We start from the raw sequence: 22,492 nt of genomic DNA, 5'->3' as shown, positions 1-22,492 counted from the left end.
GAGATTAGAATAGTAGTTTCAGTCCATGTCTTCAGACTAGATCTGAATATTGAATGGTTTCAGAATAGTGTCCAATTGTAATCAGCTCATGAAATGAAACCTTTGTCTCATGTTTCTTGGTTACCTTGCCTAATATCATTACTAGTAGATGGTTTGCCAACTGTTTGTAATAATGCACATCTGTTGTTCCATTGTTCATGATCCCTTAATCTATCATATATTCATACACCTGAAAGGTAGTGTTAATCAGTCATTTATTAGCAGTCACATGGTGTTAGAACAGCTCTCTTACTGTAGTAGATGGTTTGCCAACTGTTTGTAATAATGCACATCTGCTGTTCCATTGTTTCATGACCCCTTAATCTATCATATATTCATACACCTGAAAGGTAGTGTTAATCAGTCATTTATTAGCAGTCACATGGTGTTAGAACCAGTGTTCCACGGCCGCTGGGGACGGGGAGACGGGGGGACACGGGGACGGGCTTTGGGGACAAGGGGACAAAGGGAAAAAGTTTCGGGGACGGGGGGACTTGGGCCTGGGAGGGGGAAACGCGTTTCCGTGGAACACTGGTTAGAACAGCTCTCTTACTGTTTAAACAAGTATTATTTGATGTCCCTTGAAGTCTAAAGTGTTTGATCAGTTGTATGCCAAGTGTTTATTGAAATACCATAAGGGGTAAAAATCGAAAATTTGAATCAGAATAGGAGAGGGACATTACACAAGATGTCCCCATGTCCTTGGAATGTCCTCAATACCAGTACACTTGGAAAAGTCCCAGCGACTTTTCCTTAGGGGACATAGGTGATATGTCTTCTAATTTTCCTTGGAAGAATTTTATGAGCTAATATCATGAAATATACCAATCTTATGAGTTTGTACAGGACTAAGTTCTTTAATCATTTTTTATGCAACATTAATCAAATTTTAAGGTAAAATATGGCCAGATTAATTATATCAGCCAATACTTGCTTGGACTAATAGAAATTACTATTATGTGTGTGTTTGTAACTTTGTAGGCATCGTGCATTTTATATGGTTGATTTAAAAAAAAAAATATTTTGTCAAATTTCCATGGTTGTTTCAGTTATGTGTCTCATGATTGCTTTTATTCTGTTGATACTATATTTGCAGTTTCCTTACTGGTCCTCCTGTCAAAAATATGGGTTTTCAGTGTTAAGAGCTGTACATTGTCATGAAGACATGTGTCTTGTTTAATTGATCATTTCATTCCACTCCTCAGTTGAGATATCATTTCTCTCTTAATGAATTTTTTTTTTTTGATCAATGAGAATTTATATGAATCCCTCAACTTCAGGCACCATGTAGTCCCAGGGTGTGGATTTATATGGCCTTCTCATGTGCTTTGAGATTCACATTACATGAGCTGTGTGTGCTTGCGCCCAGCAGTTGCCACGGTGATTTGAAATCGGTATTCATTGTGGGAAAACTCAGCCTTTACCACTTAGTCACACCTACAAGTCTCTCTGTTATTGAAATGGTTAAATTCTATAAATGAAAAGTATAGTTTTAGTCTGTATTTAATTATTTGAATAATTTTTCTTTCTGATATAGGTGCAAGGGAGAAATTCTGTAACAAAGGTACAATTTCACAAGCAATTCGCTGCTTTTACAATCATCAAAGCATTGGGATCAGAGGAATTTCGTTAAGTCCGAAAGGGCGAGCTCTTGGAAAACGAATCTTGGTGGAAGCAGTGGTTAGTTCACATTTTCATAGTGTTCATATTGTGCCCAAAATTTAAGATTTTCGTTAATTTTAAGGTCAGGATCCCATCCTTGCTAATCTACAAAGCAAAGTTCCAACTTTTTTCTTTACATAGCTCTACATTCTTTTCTTCAATGGAATTTGTTTGCTTTATATCATATTTTCTTCCCAATTTTTCCTCAGTTATAGTTTTGTAAATGCAAGTCCCATTTAAACCCAACAGACTGCATATTTTTCTATGTCCAAACAACTTGATGTTTTGAACATGAGTTATGGTAGTTCAATTGTTAGAATTTGAATTTATGCAAAGCCATGCTTGTATTTTGAGTTACATTCTCATGTATTTTGTTATCCCTGTTTATGCAAAGTTCTTTCCAACACTTCCAAATATATGATATTGTAAAATTTTATACAACCTTCTTCATCAAAGAGTTGCGTTAATTACTAGTTTTCATTAGATCAAGTTCTTCACTACTTTATTTATCATTTTCTCACCTTTTTGTGTTAGTGTAAAAGTTGCGTTATTTTATTTTTTGTGTATCATGTGTTTTCCCTTCTTAGGAACAAAAATATTTTTTGAAAATTCCTTGGGTTGTGTGTTGTTAGCCATGTCAGTGTTTGTATTTGATCATTTTCTCCATGGTTGGTGTCTTTGAGCATCTTTTGTGATGGCTCTTCTAGTCTTTTACTCTTTCCAGGTTTCCTTCACTTCATTTCATTGTTTTATGCCTTTTTAAATGCATCAGATGCTCATGTTGTCTACTTTAAGCATTGCATCTTTTTCGTATTGTTTTACCCTTTCCACTTGAGGATTTCAAATTTAAAATAATTTATAACCACTCTTTCAAATTATAATTGATTTTATTTGTCAAAACTTTAGACAAATCAAAATGTGGTTAAAAAAAAGTTTTGTGGTTCAATTCTTCTCATGAGTGCTGTATTGTATTGCTAATATAAAGAACTTAAATGCAGTATATCACAATTTATGCTTGTGTTCTTTTAGATTTTAGATCATCTATATCTTTTTTGTTGGCTGAAACTAAAACAAAAGAAAATAAATATGGAATTTTTTTGAGAACGATTCCCTCATTCTTATTAGCTTCAATTTAGAAGAGGTTTTCTTTGCAAAAGGATCAAGAGGATCATATATTCGAAATAAAACAGCAACCAAATAACATCAAAGTACCAGTCCGGCAGGCTTCTAACAGTTTGTAGAGAAAAAATCTAATTTTTCAGGAAAGCCCAAGTAGCCAATAGCAGGAAAGTACTTGGCTTGAAGTTGTGATTATGTTCAAATAAGTAAACCTGTCAAGACTAAAAAATAAACTGTCAAAACTAAATCATTATAAAGCTACATACTAAAAGCAAGTCATTGAAGTCATAACTCCTTGCAGCATTGAAATTTAGATCAGAAAATACCATAAACATTATCTAGGAAATGGAGCAGCTGGTCTACCATTGCTGGAACCTATCACCCTGTTCCATTTTGATTTTCACTATTGGCTTCTCCCAACATCAGTTTCCAAGGAAGGACCTTCACCATAAACTTTGTCTTCAAGGGATTAATGATCAGATGGAGATGAAGGTTCTGAAGAGTTTCCACATTGCAAGGTCTGCAGCCGCAGATATCATTAGCACAACAGAATACTTGTCCAGTAGAAGCGGCAATATCCACATGTTCAAGATTAGCAGCAAATACTATAGGCTGTGACTCCTGCATGGGCAGTTTGTCATTACTTGAAACCCTGGAATTTAAGGCATTAATCCGCTCATGTTGGGGTGGCAGGATATCCCCGAGTTCACCATTCCTCTTTCATATTCCCGAAGAATAACAGTAGCAGGATGGCGAGCAATATTAGAAAATAGAAGAACTGAGAGTAATTCCTGGAGGTTTGAACATGGCAGGGGTGATGCACTTGTTCAATGCAGAAAAGTCTTTTCAGCTTGTCACAAATAGTCCCTAACATTAGATGCTTTGGTTCTCATACACCCCTTTATCCACACTTGATTGAACTGGGCAATGGTAAATGACAGTGGCATTTTTATAAACAGAGTTCCTATATCTAGTGTTCATGGGGCCACTGAGAATAGGAATGGGAAAGGGGCGTGTCTTCAGAGCAATGGGATGCTTAGAATTGTGATAGTTCTGAATCTTTCACGTTTTTAAGGAATTTGCTTCCAGCAATGGAGGGGAAAAAGTGATTGTTTTCAAATTTTCAAGCCTTTCCTTGAATTAACCTTGCTTTCTTATCAGATTCAGCAATAGAGTCCCTGGTAGATTTTAGCTGTTTTGGGTTTTTTGGATTGTTTACAGGTTGGGCAATCGGCAGATTGAGTAGAGTTTTTGCTAGCAACGTAATAATGGGGAAACAAAGAGCAGTTAACCCAGATAAAAGAAAACAGAGGAGTGGAGGAGCATTCCAGTCTAATACTAGGCTAAAGCAGAAAAACCAGAACTCAACCACCCTCTTATCTTGCAGTCTTGACTCTCATTAACCTCAAAGGATGACAACATACAATTTGTTTCTGTTTGTTTTCTCACTATGCACAAAAGAAACACCCACTCTGTAAATGATGTTCAATTTACAATTCAATATGCAAGATGTATTCTTAATGTATTCTCTATATCTATGTAATTTTCTATCTCTATTATGAATCTGACTATCTTCTTTATTTGACAGGTGAGAGGAGTATTTTTCGATTTCAATATCCTCTTCACAAATATCAAATGATACATATATACAAGAGGGAGGATCAAGCAGTGCCTTGACTGGTCATGTCTTATGGACATGACCGATCAAGACACTACTTGATCGCACCCTTTGGTATATGTTATCAACCGGTGTTTAACTTATTACCAGCCCGATACTAAGCGGGGTTCACGTAACATAGTGTATATGTTAATCGGTATTTACGATGGGGTTGGCGTGGCATATTAACCGATGGGAATCAGTGTCTATGTTAATTGACACCAATCACTAACTAAAGGTTATACATCCCAAGCAGTGCATACTTTGCCACCCGAAAGCACTTGATAATTATTTGTTTATTGCGGGGAACACATCCGATGTGAATCGGAATACATAGTTAACCCGAATAACCATTAGTGATCACCGATATACCATGCTATCGATATTGATTGACTAAGTAGATTCGATATAGAGAGGAATGATTATCAAATGAAAATAGCTTGATGTTTTCTTGATAGTTTATCGATATGATAAATGATTGAATGAGAGACTTCATTTATCTCTCATTCAATCATTTATCTTACTGAAGCTATCATGCATTAACACTCCCTCTTAGCTAGGTAAGATAAATGAGAGCAATATATCAAGCATCACAATTCAAATGATAGTTAGCAATCCTTAACACAATCTAACTTTCTAGGGAATCATATCACCTAATCGCATGATATGAAGTATCACCTAAACACGTGATACAAAGTGTCTATCACATCAATCTTGTGATGACAGGATATCACCTTAGCATGTGATATCAGTATTGCCTAAGCACGCAATACTTAAGGATAATCATATGAGAAAATATTCAATTCTCATCTTTATCCAAGTTGTGGTAGGTACACTAACATCTCATATAAATGTTTTACCATAACACAATCATGGCTCATCCATGACACACCAGAGATCCAACATGATAACTGGTTTGGACATTATAAGATTGTCACCTTATAATGTCTCCATACAAGTGTTCATTATCTTGAGAGATCGTCACCTCTTAGATATGAACCTGTTGACGTGTCTAGAATCGCGTTGCTGCAAACTCCATACGGCCAACACAGAATAGAATAACCAGCTGAGTATCCTATCCTCTCTTGAGATAAGAAAATCCCTAGTGCTGTTTTTTTTTACGTTTGATCAAAGGGGATAACCTCAAGGTTTCGTTTGTCAGGTCTTGACTGCAGGATTTCTTAGTGGTTTGATGTGTTTATGCTGGAAACACAAGGGGGACTTACGGTGAGATAGGCGATTGATAGATGAGTTCCCTGGAATCTTGATGATCTTTCTTATCAAATGATTTCAGTTGACTTGATACTGCTTTCAATGGGACTGCGGGTTCTCTTGATAAAAAAAGGGGAAAAAGGAGGGAAGGATAGGGAGAGAGAGATACATGAAATGTAAATTCTAACTAAATAGCAGTTTCAACAAATAGACGGACACCTTCAAATAACTAGACTAAGCATCACCAGCTACTTGAGCACAATGTTTACATAAATCTAGTGCAATCTTCAAAGGAAAATAAGATTTTCATGTTATCACCTACAACATTAGAACTTTTACATTCATAGTGAGTATTCAATAAGCGAACTTAAGCATATAAAAGGTTCAGATTAACCATGCAGAGAGAAAGGCAATCAGCCATTCCCCAATGATGTGAACTGCGAGGATTCTGTTGGATGTTTGTTTGAAAATGCTATATAAAGGAAATAAACATAACTGAAAAAAATTTCTAAATTAGTGAAGAAGGAGACCATGCACTCACAAGGAAATTTGGAAACAGTCTTAATCTTTGCATTAAATCCTGTAAATTTCGCCAGAGCTTTTGCAACAATTCAAGAACTTCTTACAAAATGAGGGAAACCAGTCCCCTTTAAATAGGCTCCAAAATTGGATGAATGGCCCAGATCTAATCTAAACAAGTGGCCCAGATTCATCCATAAAGCATGGCTGCCCATACCCATAAATGGGAGGCAAATATCAGCAACCACCCCAAAATGAGTAATAACTACCCAAAAAGGATAATTAAAACTTATCCAAAATTATCCAAAAAGGTGCATTCATAAAGTTTTACATTTTAGTTGATTTGAAAGTCAAATATGACCCTTTTGGCCAAAAGTGCACTTTTCAAAATTTAAAAAGGAAAAAAGTGCAGTTTTAGGAAAGCACTTTTTCTTTTCCAGCTTCAAATCCTTTTATCAAAAATTGACTTTCTTCATGCAAATATTCCCGCCAGAGATCTCGACTTGCTGCACGTTCCTCAGGAACATACTCCTAGAACCTGATACATAATTTGAAAAGCAGATTGAATGGAGGCATAGGAGGATGGCGAATTTTATATTGCATGCCTTCGAGGTATTGGTCTACCTGCTTCAGACCATCTTGCCAACTGGAATGATTACGCTCAAAGCACAACATGTCCGAGTGGAATTGATCGGCGAAGCCTAGGTCCTTAGTGGAATAAGTGATCTTATTTGTTCCCAATGTTTCCTCCCAGTCTGGCGGTATCACTTCATCGGATTGGTCATTTACCCATCCCGAAACCATTGATTGAAGGATTATCTTGCCAAGTTCCTGCATGGTTTTCAGAATTACCTCGCATGCATTGTGTTCTCTATCGATGATTTCCTTCGCATCATTCTTCATGTTGACAGTCCAGTACCATTCCTTAAGAGTGCTGATGTTATGAGGATCTAGAATGGTGGGTAATGTAGGAATCTGTGCATGGGTCCGGAAAAGAGCGTTCATGAGGGGAAGAGTAGTGGCAGCCACTTCCTGGATGTGGAGGGATTCTCTCTTTACCTCTAATAACTTAACCAAAGTGGTTTCTCGGTGGCGAGCCATTTCCTTCACTTCCTCAAGGATTCGTTCTCCCCTTTTTCTGATGCCTTGTATCCATTCCTTGACGGCCCTTGCGGTGTCCCGTACTCCTTCAAATTCTATTGTGGTCCTCTATGCCAATGCTGTCGGGGGAATGTGGGATTCGGAGGCATTGTGTAATGGTCTTAGGAGTTGATCGATGTACCCTTCGGCCTGTTCGGCACGGGCCCGATACACATCCTTCTCAGTTGTTATCTCTTCAAGTTGCCTGAGTATGTTTTGCACTGAATCTTTGAATTCTTCTTTTTCTTGCTCCTTAGTGGCTCGTCCAATGGGGGCAGTCGTGATGCTATAATCTGCCAGTGTGATCTGATCTGTTGGCTTATCTGCAGGCGGGGTGGCAATGTGAAGGGTGCGGTTCCTTTGCTCATCTTTAGTCATTCTGGAATATGCCTTGGGCTTTTTCTTCCCCTTAGCTTTAGCTTGGTCTATGCGTGAGAAGATGTCCTCTAGATCAATAGGTGGTGTGGTGGCGGCCTTGCGCTGGGCTCTGGCAATTAACCATTCTTGAGGCACTGTTTGGGTTGATGATATGGTTAAGTTTGCATTATGTTCTTTGAGGTTTTCAGCCGACTCATCATAGATTTGCAGCTGTTTTGTTACTGGAGGGGTGGGGGAGGTGCCAAGTTCCTTACTTGCAGCTGAACTTTCTCCCATTTCACTGAGTAGTTGTCTGGCGCCTTCATGTGATGGTTGTTCTTCGGTCCTTTCGAGCTTGCGAGTCTCCTCTATCCTTTGCTCTCCTTCGATAGTAGAGTCATCTTTGGCCGTATTGTGGAGCAGCAACTCATGGCGGCTCTGTTGAGTGGGTTCATGCACTTCGATCCCTTGAATGGATGGAATCTCTCCTTCCTCTATTTGGTTACCCGGTTAGGTTGATTCAATGGCCCTTAGCTCAGCCTCTAATATGTCAGGTGCGGGAGGATCATCGGCTCCAAACGCATCAATGTGACTTTGAGAAGGTGGAGCAGGTATATAATCTAATTCCACTACATCGTCGGACGAACTGGGGTCCTTTGACGATGAAGTGACCTCTGGTCTTCTTATAGGAATCTTTTCCCTTCTCGTTCTCTTGGACGTCCGAGTCCCTCTGCAAGCCTTAGCCTTCTTTCTCTTCGTAGGTTTCTCAATTTCTTCTCTGGGTGCACTGGACGTTCCTTCATCTCCGGAAGACTGAGAATCGAGGCTACCCATTAGGTGGTAAGTGAACTGGACTCCCTCATGAATTAGCCTCTAAATCTGCTGATGTAACCATTGGTCTGTGTATCTTGCTGGGGCTGCCATGATTGCCTCAAAATTAGTGATTGGGTCCTGTGACCAATCAACACCTGGCAAAAGATGCCTTACTGCCTCAAATTCTCAGACTTGAAGGCAATTCCCTGAATCTGTGAGTTGATCTGGGACCCGGCGATATTCGAAGAGCCGCATTTGTTGCACACTCAGCCTAGAATATTCACGTCTCCGGACTTTGTAGTCATCAGAGCAATTTTTCCAATAGTCTTCAACTGATTCCTTTTCTCTATACCGCCTGCCATAGGCTCTCTTTGCCAAATTATCGTGATCGAAATATTTTCTCGAAAAATGGTCCTGTAGGCCATAAGAGGCCAGCTCTGCGAGAGATTCCTTTGCTAGGGTGGGGGTCTTCAGGTGGACATCCTGGTTACCTATGATCATGGGGAACACAAATCCAGCCTGCTTGCTCTCTCTGAGTAAGATGCCGGCCGGACGTGACTGCCTTGCGACCTCCATAAGAACTACTTTGTCGGTTGGGTACCGTGGAAGTCAGAGAGGGGCACCATCAAAGCCCGCTATTTGGATATAGGAGAACCTTGGGAACTGGATGAACCAGGCCTTGATTCTCTGTACTAGAATAGTAGCCTGCTTTGAGAGCCTTATGTGTAATCCTCCCTGCATTAGCCTGACCAGGCGCATTGTGAAGGCGTCATTGACACGCTCATATTGGCCAACTGCATAAGCTGGGCTGCTCTTTTCTCTTTGAGCTATATCTTGGTAATGCAGCTATGGGTAACAATCATAGACCTTTACCTGACCAGGCCCATTCTCGATTTCACCTTTCATTATCAAACCTGGCAGCGGCTGGTTCTTGGCGAACATGTAGACCAAATAAGAGGTCATAGTGAAGTATTTCTTCGTTTCAAGCTCAATCAGCTGAGTGTGGATGTTGTCGCTTATGATCTGGGCCCAGTCAAACTTAGACTTCCTAGCGAAGACTTTCTCTGTGATATAAAACATCCACTCTTCAAAGTAGTTGGATTTAGGAAGTCCCATAACTCGGCTGAGTAATGTGACCATATCCCCATGCTCATTATGAAAATCACTTCTGGGGGTCTTTTTCACAATCCTGGTGCTCGGAAGCCTTCTCTCCTTGTACCACTCTTCGTTGATCAGTGCTTTGCATCGGGCCGGATTCATATCATATGCCCCCTGTGCTTCATCTATAGTCGTGGCCGTGGGATTGTTTGGGAAGGGAATGTCGAATGCATCACCAATGGCCTCAGGAGTGAAGTTGGCGAGAGTCATATTCTCGAGGAGCACCAATCTAGAATTTGGCTAATAATGCCGGGGGCAACCTCTACTACTAACTCATAGTTCTGTACTGCTGGAGGAAATCCCGCCACCTGGGCGATGCCACTTTCCACCATCTGTCTAGGCTTGCCATATGCGTTAGGGGAGAAGACCCGATTCCTGAAGTCCTGGATGTCGATATGGCCTAGGTCGGTATCACCGATATTGTCCTAGACGCTCTGAACTTTTGACTCCCTCAATCCTCCTCTTTGATATTGGTACTTCATCCTTTCAACTTTGCGTGGGATATTTGATTTGGGTGCTCGCGATGTCTCGGTTGCAACGGGCGTCTTTGATGATTCTACCGCCGATTTAGGCATTTATCCTGCACAGCCGGACGCGGATTATGAGGCGATACAAAAGAAGTAAGGCGGGTTAGATAGAAAATACTCCAGCGTTCAAGGATTGATTCAAAATTTAGATTGGAAATGGAGTGACATTTCTAGCTAAAAGCTTAATTGATTTAAACCGAAGTATTCATGAAGCTTTTGATTGCGAATTTATACTTAACACTTTCTGGATTTATTTTCAATAGGGACAAAGCTCGAAAAATTCTCCTAAGTTTGAAAATGCAATTTCTGGTTAAATCTTAGGAGCAAATTCTAATTTTGATTGCTTTGCACAACGTTTTACAAGCGGAAAAAGATGCGAATTTCGAAAATTTAAGCATTTTAATCAGATTTCGCACACATCTGTTTGATTTATAAGCATTTCAGATGATCAAGAGAGGCAAAGCGTACTTGATGAGAGTGCATGGCGAGAAATTGCCCGACTTGCTGTGTAAAGACGAGTGGATCGTTCTTGGGCAATTGGTAATCTGAACTTGAGTGACTGGAATGGTTTGTGCAGTGTTTTACCTTGAATGTGAATCGTGCGAAATTGGCTCTGTCTCCCTTTCAAAATTGGACGTGATCCTCCCTTTACGCGAAATTCGGCAGTATGGAGGGGCTTCTTTTTTGCAGATTTTAAACTTCATATCTCCATCTCCTAAATCGTGAACTCTGCGTTTCTCCACATTTTCAGACCCTTTGGCGAATTTGCGAACTCTGCGTTTATCCTCCAACTCGCGACTTTGGGATATGGAGGCCCTTCCAAAACTTAAACTTCGTATTGATCCTAAGTGCGAACTTCGGAGGCTTTCATGTTTTTGGAGGATTCAGACGTTTTGTCGATTTTCACACAAACTTTGGAGGCTTTGAATGCCTTCGCTAGTTTTCTACGAACTCTCCCATTTTGTCCTTAGGGTTTGAAATTTGGCCCATAAGGCGATTTTGGTAACTTTAAACATTTTTTGCATTCACCCTTAAGGTCCGAAATTTGGCGTTATTGAACTTTTCGGAGCTTTCCACGCTTTTGCGTGTTTTAAGGGTAAATTCGGACCTTTACGTTTTTGGGCAACTATCTTTTCCTAGCATTTCGGCCTTGAGGTCTGAACTTCGGCGTTTTGAACTTTGCAGAGCCTGGGGAGTTTTTTGCAAGCTAAAAGGTAATTTTCGGACCATTTAACACTTTTCGCAACTTAAAGAAAACTTCGGACCCTAAGCCCCTTTTTGCAAATCGAAGAAACTTCGGACCATTTGGCATGTTTGGAATTTCCCGATTTTAGACTCTTTTGACGAATTGAAAGAATTTCGGACCCTAAGGCGTTTTTTGCAACCTCTACGAATTTCGGACCTTAGGCCCAATTTTGCAAATTCGGAGTTTTAACGCTTTTCGCGAATTTCGGGGTTATAACGCCTTTTTGCGATTTTAGGACAAATTCGGACCTTAAGGCTTTTTTACAACTTATCCAAAATTTCAGACCATTTAGCATGCTTTGCAAATTTATACAAAATTTTGAATTTTGGCCCCAGGGTTTGAAATTGGATGTCTTAAGTGAATTTCAGATCATTTGGGGTCTTTTGCAAACTGAAGGTAAATTTCGGACCTTTTGCCAGTTTTGGGATTTTTCGAATTTTTTGAAATTTAATCCCAGGGTCCGAAATTCGGCCCCCTGGGCGATTTTAGCAACCTTTTAACCTTTTGAAGTTTTAGAATTTTAGCCTCTGGGTCTGAAATTCGGTGACTTAGGCGATTTTGGCAACTTTTTGAAATTTCGGACCCTTTGCCAGTTTTCATAGTTTAAGGCATTTTTGGACCTTAGGCCCAGTCTTGCAAATTTTGGAGTTTTCTCTCAATTTGGCCTGAAAGTCCAAAATTTTACTCCTAGAGCGATGTTGGCAATTTAGACTTTCTCCTCGAGAAGCGTGAGCTTGGGCAAGTTTTGCAACCTTGGCATTTTGGCCAGAAAATTCGCTCCTTCACTAGCAAGCGAAAATCATCCTTTATTCAAATCCCATAAACATCGCAAGGACAAACCTTATGCAATCTATCTCATCGCTCTTGTGCGAAAAATGACAACTTTGGGTCCTCGTGCGACCTTCAGACGTACTGCTCTTTGCTTGGCGGGCTTCGCCAATCTTTATCACCTTATGCCTATTCAAGGCGATTTCACAATTTTGAACAAACTCTTGGCATTTGTGCCCGAGGGCTAGACTAGCGTGATGGATTCATCGGCTCTTTTCATTGACATCATCACTTCACGGACCTGTCATGGACTCGCTTGGAAGGACGCAAGACACTCTGCACGAAACTCAACAGGGCGAGAACGAAATGCTCAAAAACAGGAAGGGGGACCCTGTCGGCGACAGGGAGCGTGTGCAACGCACAACACAACCCAGGGGATAAAAATCCAAAATGTCCTATCGTGACAAAGAGGTTTACACATTAAACATCTTATTGATATGTAAATATAGATTACAAAGCAAATTACCTTTCTATCATGCCTAAACCTTTTCTGAAGTGATCAACCTTCACTCTGGAAAGAGGTTTGGTCAGAATATCTGCCGTTTGATCTCCTGTACAAACATATTCTAATTGAATCACATTTCTGTCTACCATATCTCGCACATAGTGGTATGGGATCTCAATATGCTTGGATCTGTCATGGAACACTGGATTAACTGAAAGTTTTATGCAGCTTTGATTGGCACGATGTATAGTAGTGGGTTTCATAGGTTCTCCAAACAACCCGACAAGCAACTTCCTAAGCCATATTGCCTCTCGAGCAGCCATAGAAGTTGCAATGTATTCTGCCTCGGTGGAGCTTTGAGCTACAGAGGACTGCTTCCTGCTGATCCAAGATATCATGGCTGAACCTAGACTGAAGCAACACCCTGAAGTGCTTTTTCTGTTAGTTACACTTCCAACCCAATCTGAATCTGTAAATCCATGTAGGTTTATGTCAACTTTCTCATATTTGAGACCAAGGTTTAGAGTACCTTGTAGGTATCTCATGATATGTTTTACTGCAACCAGGTGTATCTCCTTAGGTTCACACATGAACTGACTTAAGGCATTAACTACATAACAGATATCTGGCCTTGTATTCTCTAGGTACATCAGGGACCCAATCATCTGTCTGTATTGAGTAGAGTCAGTGGGTTGTGCCTTTGCTGCTGCTTCTTTAAGTTTATGTAAATTGGTTTCCATAGGAGAGGTCATGGGCCTACAGTTTAGCATTCCGAATCTCTTCAAAATATCCAAGGTATACTTTCCTTGGTTTAGTATAATGTTGTCAGGATTCTGCCATACTTCCAATCCTAGGAAGTAATGAAGGAGTCCTAAGTCCTTCATATCAAATTCTTTGGATAGATCCTTCTTGCATTGATCTATAAGATGATCATTTCTCGTGATTAATAAGTCATCGACATATAAAATCAATAGTAGCATATCACCTTTATTTCTTTTGTAGTAGAGATTAGGATCTGCATCATTTTTAGAGAAGCCTAGTCTTGAGAGATAGGTGTCAATTCTTTCATACCAAGCCCTGGGAGCCTGTTTAAGCCCATAGAGAGCTTTCTTGAGTCTGCACACATGAGACTCTGCATTACAAATTTCAAACCCTTCAGGTTGCTCTAGGTAGACTTCTTCTGAGATTTCACCATTTAGAAATGCTGTCTTAACAACCATCTGGTGTACCTTCCAACCCTTAGCTGCTGCAATGGCTAATACAACTCTTATTGATGTATATCTGGCAATAGGTGCAAAAGTTTCTTCATAATCTATTCCTTCCCTTTGTGAGAACCCTCTAGCTACAAATCTAGCTTTGTGTTTTTCAATACTACCGTCTGCAACATGTTTGATCTTAAAAAGCCATTTAGATGAAACAACAGATTTCTTTGTTGGCCTAGGAACAATCTCCTAGACATCATTTTTCATAATAGACTGATACTCTTCAGACATAGCATCTTTCCATACTTGATGTTCAAGAGCTTCTGATACATTGTTTGGTTCTGCTTTAGAGAGATCATTCATAAGAGCAACATAGCTAGTGAATTTGTTAGGCCTTTTGCTTTCCTTGAAGGTCCCTGAAGGAGCAACAAATTTCTGAGCTTCTGCTACAGTCTCGCTGGCCCATAGTGGTCTTTTCTTGAGGTTTTCTCTAGGTGGACTTTGAGTTTCACTTATAGTTTCCTCAGGATTCTCCCTCTGAAGCTCAGGAATAGGATCTCTATCTATGCTAGGGGTGGGGATATAGACTTCAGGGTCTAGAGAGCTTTGGGCTCTTTTGAATGCTAAGTCTTCTTCAAAGATCACATCTCTGCTTAGTTCAATATCCTTTTGACCAGGTATATAGATCCTGTAGGCTTTGGAGGTTTCACTATATCCTACAAAGATTCCCCTTTTTCCAATAGGCTTAATTTTAATCTTTTCTCCTTAGGTACATGAATATAGACAGGGCATCCAAATATCCTAAGGTGGCTAATGTCAGGTTTTGATTTAGTAAATACTTCCTCAGGGGTCTTATCTTCAAGATGAGAGTGAGGACATCTGTTTTGAATATATACAGCAGTGCTAGTTGCTTCTGCCCAAAGATTGACATTTAGATTCTGATAAAAAATCATAGCTTTGGCAGCTTCAGCGATTGTCCTATTTTACCTTTCAGCTATCCCATTTTGTTGAGGGTTATAAGGTATTGTTAACTCCCTCTTAATCCCTGAATTTTTACAAAACTCTTTAAATAATTCTGATGTGTACTCCCCCCCCATTATCAGTTCTTAGGGTTTTAATTTTATTTCCTGTGTAGTTCTCTGATAGTGATTTGAATTCTTTAAACCTATTAAGGATCTCTTCTGATTCTTTACATTTCAGAAAGTAGATCCAGGTTTTCCTAGAGTAGTCATCAACAAATATTACATAATACAAAAATCCCTCCAATGAAGGTACGGACATAGGTCCACATACATCAGAATGAACTAACTCTAATATTCTACTTGTTTTCCTAGTACTATTTTGAAAAGCACCCTTAGTATTTTTACCTAGGGCACATCCCGTGCATGCCCCTGAATGATATTGCTTTAACTTAGGTAGACCTGTGATAAGGTCTCCCATTGTTGATAAAGCTCTAAAATTTAAGCGGCCTAGTCTTCTATGCCAGATTTCATTGGCATCTGTAGTTTCATGAATTAAGGCTAAGTTGGGCTCTGTACATAGCTCATACAAATAGCCTTGTCTTTGACCAATTGTTTTTGCTTTCTTGATGGATGAGTTCTTTGGCCAAGCCAATACTTTGTTGTCCATGAAGGTTACTCTGTATCCATTGTCCTCTAGTGCTGATATTGAGACTAGATTTCTCTCGATGCTTGGAACATATAATACTCCTCTAAGTTGTAATGATACACCCGACTTTAGTTTGATGGTGTAGGTTCCAACTCCTTTGACTGGGTGTGTAGAATCATCTCCGATAGTTACTTCCTCATCATTCTTCTCTTTCATGGAGTCTAGTACTTCTCTGAATCCTGTGATGTGTCTGGATGAGCCACTGTCGATCACCCAGGAGTTCACTTTGTTTGATGCTTGGTTTGTGAGTGCTGAATAGAGTACACACTTCTCGAAGTCCTTTTCCCTTTTGGATTTTCCTGTTTTGGCAAATGTGGCTTGCTTAGCTCTTTCTGGACATTTGGCAACATAGTGCCCAAATTTGTTACATCTGTAGCACTGAATCTGAGAAAGGTCCTTCTTGAAGGAGTTCTTACTGTGACGACCTTTTCTCTTCCTGAATTGCTTCTGCTTGCCTTTCTTGTTTGAGGTCGTATTTAGAACTTGAAGATCTTCATCTATATTCTTCTGTTTGATCCCTTTCTTATTTTGCCTTGATTCCTCTTGGAGACAGTCAGCCTTTAGCCTATCGAATTTTGGGAATTCATCCCTAGCACTGATGTCTTGGACGAATGTTTCCCATATGCTAGGCAACCCATCTAGAGCAATGAGGGTTAATTCTTTGCTTTGGATCTCATATCCAAGGGTTGCCAGTTCATCCCTTAGGGCATATATTCACATGAAGTAGGCATTGACTGATTCTCCTTTTATCTTGGCTATGTGATTTATTTCTCGTTTTAAAGCCAAGGTTCTACTGGCATTAGATATCTCAAAGGCATCTTCAAGTGCTTTGAACATGTTGAAGGCTGTTTCATGTTTCCTTTTAATGGGCATTATATTGTTTCTTACTCCATCAACTATGATTTTAATGGCCTTATCATTTCCTTCTCTCCAAATTGCTTTGTCAGGTTCAGTCTCAGGTTCTGTAGTTTCAGTCTTTACAAATGATTCGACTTTATTTTCTTTTAGAATCATTTGAATTCTGAATTTCCATGCGGAGAAGTCATCACCTCCTCCGAGTCTGTCTTCAAATCTGATAGCGCTAGCCATTGAGAGAATTGTGATGTTGAATATATGCTTGATTTGAATTTTACGTAAAATTGAACAACCTCAGGTTCGATTTAACTATAGCTCTGATACCATGTAAATGATGTTCAATTTACAATTCAATATGCAAGATGTATTCTTAATGTATTCTCTATATCTATGTAATTTTCTATCTCTATTATGAATTTGACTATCTTCTTTATTTGACAGGTGAGAGGAGTATTTTTCGATTTCAATATCCTCTTCACAAATATCAAATGATACATATATGCAAGAGGGAGGATCAAGCAGTGCCTTGACCGGTCATGTCTTATGGACATGACCGATCAAGACACTACTTGATCCCACCCTTTGGTATATGTTATCAACCGGTGTTTAACTTATTACCAGCCCGATACTAATTGGGGTTCACGTAACATAGTGTATATGCTAATCGGTATTTACGATGGGGTTGGCGTGACATATTAACCGATGGGAATCAGTGTCTATGTTAATTGACACCGATCACTAACTAAAGGTTATACATCCCAAGCGGTGCATACTTTGCCACCCGAAAGCACTTGATAATTATTTGTTTATTGCGGGGAACACATCCGATGTGAATCGGAATACATAGTTAACCCGAATAACCATTAGTGATCACCAATATACCATGCTATCGATATTGATTTACTAAGTAGATTCGATATAGAGAGGAATGATTATCAAATGAAAATAGCTTGATGTTTTCTTGATAGTTTATCGATATGATAAATGATTGAATGAGAGACTTCATTTATCTCTCATTCAATCATTTATCTTACCGAAGCTATCATGCATTAACACACTCTTCAAATTTGCGACCAAGAAATAAAACTGGTCAACACGAGGAAAGGCAGAGAGATTATATTGCAAAGGAAAATTAGATAAAAAACTATCCATGATGATAAAACACTTTCCTGGTTCACATGCTTCAACTGAAAGCCTCTCCCTAAATGAAAAGATAGGGAATGCATGATGGAAGGGTGATGTGCATCAGTGGGAGGAAAAATATGGGAGAAATGATGGGACATAGATAATGAGAGGCATTTTAAACCCAAAAAGCTTAAGGGAAGAACTTTCACAGCATCCAATATCTGATCATTATGGAAACGATCCCAGGGTCTTTAAAACATCAACTTCTTTTATCATTAATGATAGCCAAAAACCTGTTTGCAATCCTGATGCATGGGAGGTCCTTCATTTTTCCATATCATTCCTATCCCTAGTTGTGGGTTGTAGTCTTAGCCAAAATTTCCTCAACCTTATTGGCCTCTAAAACTGCAGAAAATGTGATACTTTCTAACTTCTCAAATACTTGGATGAATGCCATTGAGCACTTCCTTAATCTCCCAATTCTTTGAGTTATTACTAGAAACAATGGGATTTTGCGAGGATATGAGAATCTGTTTAAATGATCAAATTTGAGGGTCAATGAGAATAGCACAAGTCTAAAACCTGTGACATAGCATGCACCTCGTTGTTAGTGAAGCCAAGTTCCCAACATAAGCAAATTATTGAGTCTCCTTAATAATTCCAACATAATCCTTTAGCACCCACAAGCATAGGGTTTTCATTGGAGTCTCCATAAGAATTTGATTTTACACAAGAAGGTTTTTTGGGGACCATGAAGCATTTCTGACTTCTATTTCAAAGTCCTCTTGATTTGGGAAGGGAGAACAATGGAGACCTAGCTCACTCAAAATTACTTTGCCAAATTAGAAACAACACAAATCGAAGGGAAACCAAGCCAATGTCTATTTGTCAATACATCTAACCTCCCTACTTTAATTTTTCAAAGTTGTATGATCTTACCTTCAAAGCTCTAGTGGTTTCCTTCAAGCCATAGTTGCCACTTTGAGAACTAAGTGCCCAAGTTCAAGGTTGGCCTAAGTCCAGTAGATTTGTGGAGAAAAAGATTCCAATTCATGCACATGTCTATACAAAAGGGAAAGAAAGAGGGGCTTGTTTGGAGAGAGCAAAGCTAAGCTGACAAATAAGCTTTGTCATTACATTAGATGAGAAGGAGTAGACAATCAATTTGTTCATCTTTTCAGTATAGGACATGTTGTGAAGGGCCAAGAAAACCTCTCTTCTTAGGTTATTATAAGAAAAAATATTGTTTGAGGAGAGCCAAATGATATTGTTAACCAACCTCTTGGATGTAAAATCCTACTCCACATTGTACCACGGTCCAATATTTCTTGTATTGAGCAAAGGATCTACTCTTCTTGACCAGTGTTACTAGACTTGCTGGAAAATCAACGAGTCTGGTGAGTCCCTGGTTGGGCAGGCCTAATGAGCCCTGCCTGTTTGTTTTTCACCCTTGAAGAGTTTTTTCTTGACTTGAGAGTTTGGCAGATTTGCCAGTTTTGGGCAGATTAATGAGTTGTGGTAGAGAGACTTGCCTGGCCCCAAAAACAGTTGAAGTGATTGGTGGATTTTGATTTATACCATGCAAATGGATCAGCAAAAGAAAGTTCTGTCTACCTTGGCCCCAAACTTTTAGTATGATCAAACCCAATATCAATTTTTGGATTGTGTCCAAGAAAATCCTAATATATTTGTCTTCCATTTCTAGTGCTTGCTTGATAAGTTGTTAAGCCAAACTCTTCTACAAGTCTAAGCCTGTAGAAGATTTATTAGATTCCATACATGTCTGCATATACACATGGTTTATTGTTTGGATAATTGTTTGTTAAGATGTGTAAAATAATTTGCGTTGTTAGAGAAAAATTTTGTTCCATATTTAAAGGAAAATGTAATTACAATGCAATTCCTTGTTTTATATTTTAGTTCTAGCTACCATTTATAACTTAATGGCTTTAAAAATTCTGAAACACTGGTTATATTTATTTTCATATGTTAAATTCTTATGTTGTTTTTAAATTCTTGAGTGCTGTTTTTGTGAAAACTACTACTTATATTAATTTTGTAAGGCATAAATTGTTTTCTTTAGAGTCCAAAAATGTTGATCTATTACTTTACAATGTTTTTCCTAAATGCCTGTCGTTTGGAATCATTCATCATAGAATATAATTTTTTTGGAACTGCTTGAAAGTTACTGGAGAGGAATTGTGTGTTTGCTCTATTTATGATCAAATGATAATTCAAATCATATAATGTAATTAACAATTAGGTTCCTAATCTATCTGTTACGTCTGCAACTAAAGGCTATGCAAATTATTCAATGTGCCTATAAATGTCTTGGCCATGGCTACTTGACACAATATAATGAGTTATGTTGCTTTATTACTAAAGTACTAATGAATTTTTAGAGTTGTGTATCAAATCCTATTTTTTTATGGTTAATTGCAGTTTGGGAGGAAATCTACAAAGAGAGAAACCGTGATACCTAGTCCAGATTATCGAATACCAGTCATTTTAACAGGTCAGGTTCTTTACAAGTTCTTGTCAAATATAATTAAAACATCAAAAACCTTTTCTTCTTGTTAACTAACTAAATGCAAAACTTCTTTTGATCCAGAAATCAAAACATACAATACAATACGAAAATTAAACAGGGAACCATGATAGTCCTATTCAAGTGTTTTGCATGCAAGTCAAAAAACTAACTTACAATGCAGTATGTTTCTTGACAAATTGTCTTATTCTCATCCTCCATTTTTCTACATCCTCCCTACCATTCCACTGCATTCCGGATTTCTAAAATTTCTACTCCAACATGTTTTGAAAATCTTATTCTTTCTTCATACATTACACTCTTGATTTAACAGTTATTACAGCCTGGTACAAGGTATTGACTATGCATTAAAAAAAAATAATTTTTTGAAAGATTTTGTTCTCTATAAGAATTGTTGACAAATGATTTTTCCTCCAATAAACCCGTAAATTTGGTAAAAAAGTCTTAAACAAATGAGGCTTCTGGATTTAATTGCGTAGTTGTTTTTGGCATCAATGTTTGTGATCACACTCTGTGATCCTTCATTAGCATCAATGTTTTGGATCTCAAGTTCTTCCTCATCCAAATGAAGGATCACATAGCATGATCTAAAATGTTGATGCTAAAAATAACTATGCAGTCAAATCCAGAAGCACTATCTCTAACTGTAATGGTCTGTGGAAATATCATGTCTCTTATAAATGAGGTTCAGCTCATTAAGGGTTTTTGCTTATTTTGGTTGGCTCGTGATGGATGAGGATGAAATATGCAGATGTGTACGTGGTTAAAATAAGAATGGAGGTTTGGTTGAATGATGGAAATAATTAAATAGTACATGGTCAATTAAGTTACTACTCATAGACTTACCACATTTGTTTGTTTGTTTTAAAGCATGAAGCTTCTGCATTTCTGGATTATTTGGTATCTATTCAGATGCAACCAACATTCTGAATTATGGTTGAAATTTAGAAGACAATACACTAGCTATAGATATTAATGTTTTATAAAACAGAAATTGAGCGATACTGAAAGAATTGAAATTGCTAAACAATAAGATTTTATCTCAAAAGAGAGACTATACAAAGAGGGTAATCTCTGTGGAACGGCTTTGAACGCCGATTTCTTCATTTGAATCTATCTATTTTTATAGCTTTACAATGCAGAAACTAAAAAGTTATTATAGTAAATAAAAGTGCTACTTGAGAACTGAAGAATCATCCCTCATATGGGTGATATGTCTTTTGTGGAAGCAGAAATAAAGTATTGGATAATGACAAATGACTTGGAAATTGAATTTGACTGTTAGAGCAGGGTTATTTTGGTGGCACCACTTGCCATAGTCACCCCTTGATTGTAGCTCAGCTCAGATGTGACCTAGTTATGATTGCCCTAAGTTATAATAATGGAACCCTTAGGGACATTGAACCAACTTCCAAGGTCAAATTCCATTGCGAATGGCCCCAAATTTGCGAAATTAGAAAATGTAGAAAATCAAAACATTAGTTTTTTGGAGATTTTCAGAATTGTCTAGAACTGCCTGCTGCATGATCCAAACTAGCCCCTGGATCAAATTTATTCAATGACAGCTTTCTATTGGCCAAGATGTTATTTTTCTTTATATTCATGATCTTGTGGAAGTGTCCAAAACAGTTAACTCGAGCTTACTAATTAGAGCTTAGAATGTAGTGAACTAGTACTAATGCTACTTAGGGAGGCAGATAGTTGAATCCAAGATATTGATTTTTTGAATAAAATGCTCTATGAAGATACTATTCTTTCATCGCGATGCTTCATGCATGATCGATTAAGTATACTTTCTCAAAACTTTCATTCCTGTGACTTGAAACTTATTTATGGGTTTGTGCTTTTTAAAAATCATTCAAGGGAAAGAAATGTCAAAGTGATTGTTTTGATATTGGTGTTTATTGGCATCAGGTATTGCAGGTGTATTAATCTATAAAGATAATTTATTTCTTGGTGCGCCAATTGGTCTCCTGGGATTGCTTTTATTTTTTCAGGTGCATTCTCGCTGTGATTGTTCTTAACAAAGTTGACATCACTGCAATATATCAACTTTTATTAATTTTTTACTACAGATTTGATTATCCTTTGTTACTCTATTCCTTTGGATTTGACTCTAGGAGGTATTATTTCAGTCATAATATTGCAGTATATTTCTTCTTGACAGCGTGATTAATTACTCTATTGTAGACCAATTAATACAAGGAATTAACTCAATAAACTGAAGAATATGTTGGGATCCAAGTTCCAAAATCCCTAACATGGTTAAGGTTCTCTTCAAACATGTGGTTTACAACAAATTTTAATTCTGATTTTAAAAGATTTTGTGCATTTCTACAGTTTTTGAATATTACCCTGTTTTAGTCAAATTC

At 38.3% G+C, this 22,492-nt stretch overlaps 1 protein-coding gene across 2 annotated transcripts in view; it reads left to right on the top strand.

Moving 5' to 3' along the window:
* The window catches only part of LOC131052753 (uncharacterized), a 204,757-nt gene that overhangs the window by 77,107 nt on the left and 105,158 nt on the right, over positions 1–22,492 (top strand). For both annotated transcript variants that reach the window (XM_057987346.1, XM_057987347.1), the window contains exons 2-4: positions 1,577–1,719; positions 20,015–20,087; positions 22,035–22,117. In XM_057987346.1, the coding sequence (XP_057843329.1) occupies positions 1,577–1,719; positions 20,015–20,087; positions 22,035–22,117 (299 nt within the window). The remainder of the gene's footprint in view (positions 1–1,576; positions 1,720–20,014; positions 20,088–22,034; positions 22,118–22,492) is intronic.

Source organism: Cryptomeria japonica, chromosome 6, assembly GCF_030272615.1.
Source record: "Cryptomeria japonica chromosome 6, Sugi_1.0, whole genome shotgun sequence".
Classification (NCBI taxonomy): domain Eukaryota; kingdom Viridiplantae; phylum Streptophyta; class Pinopsida; order Cupressales; family Cupressaceae; genus Cryptomeria; species Cryptomeria japonica.
This window is presented reverse-complemented; position numbering and strand designations above follow the sequence as displayed.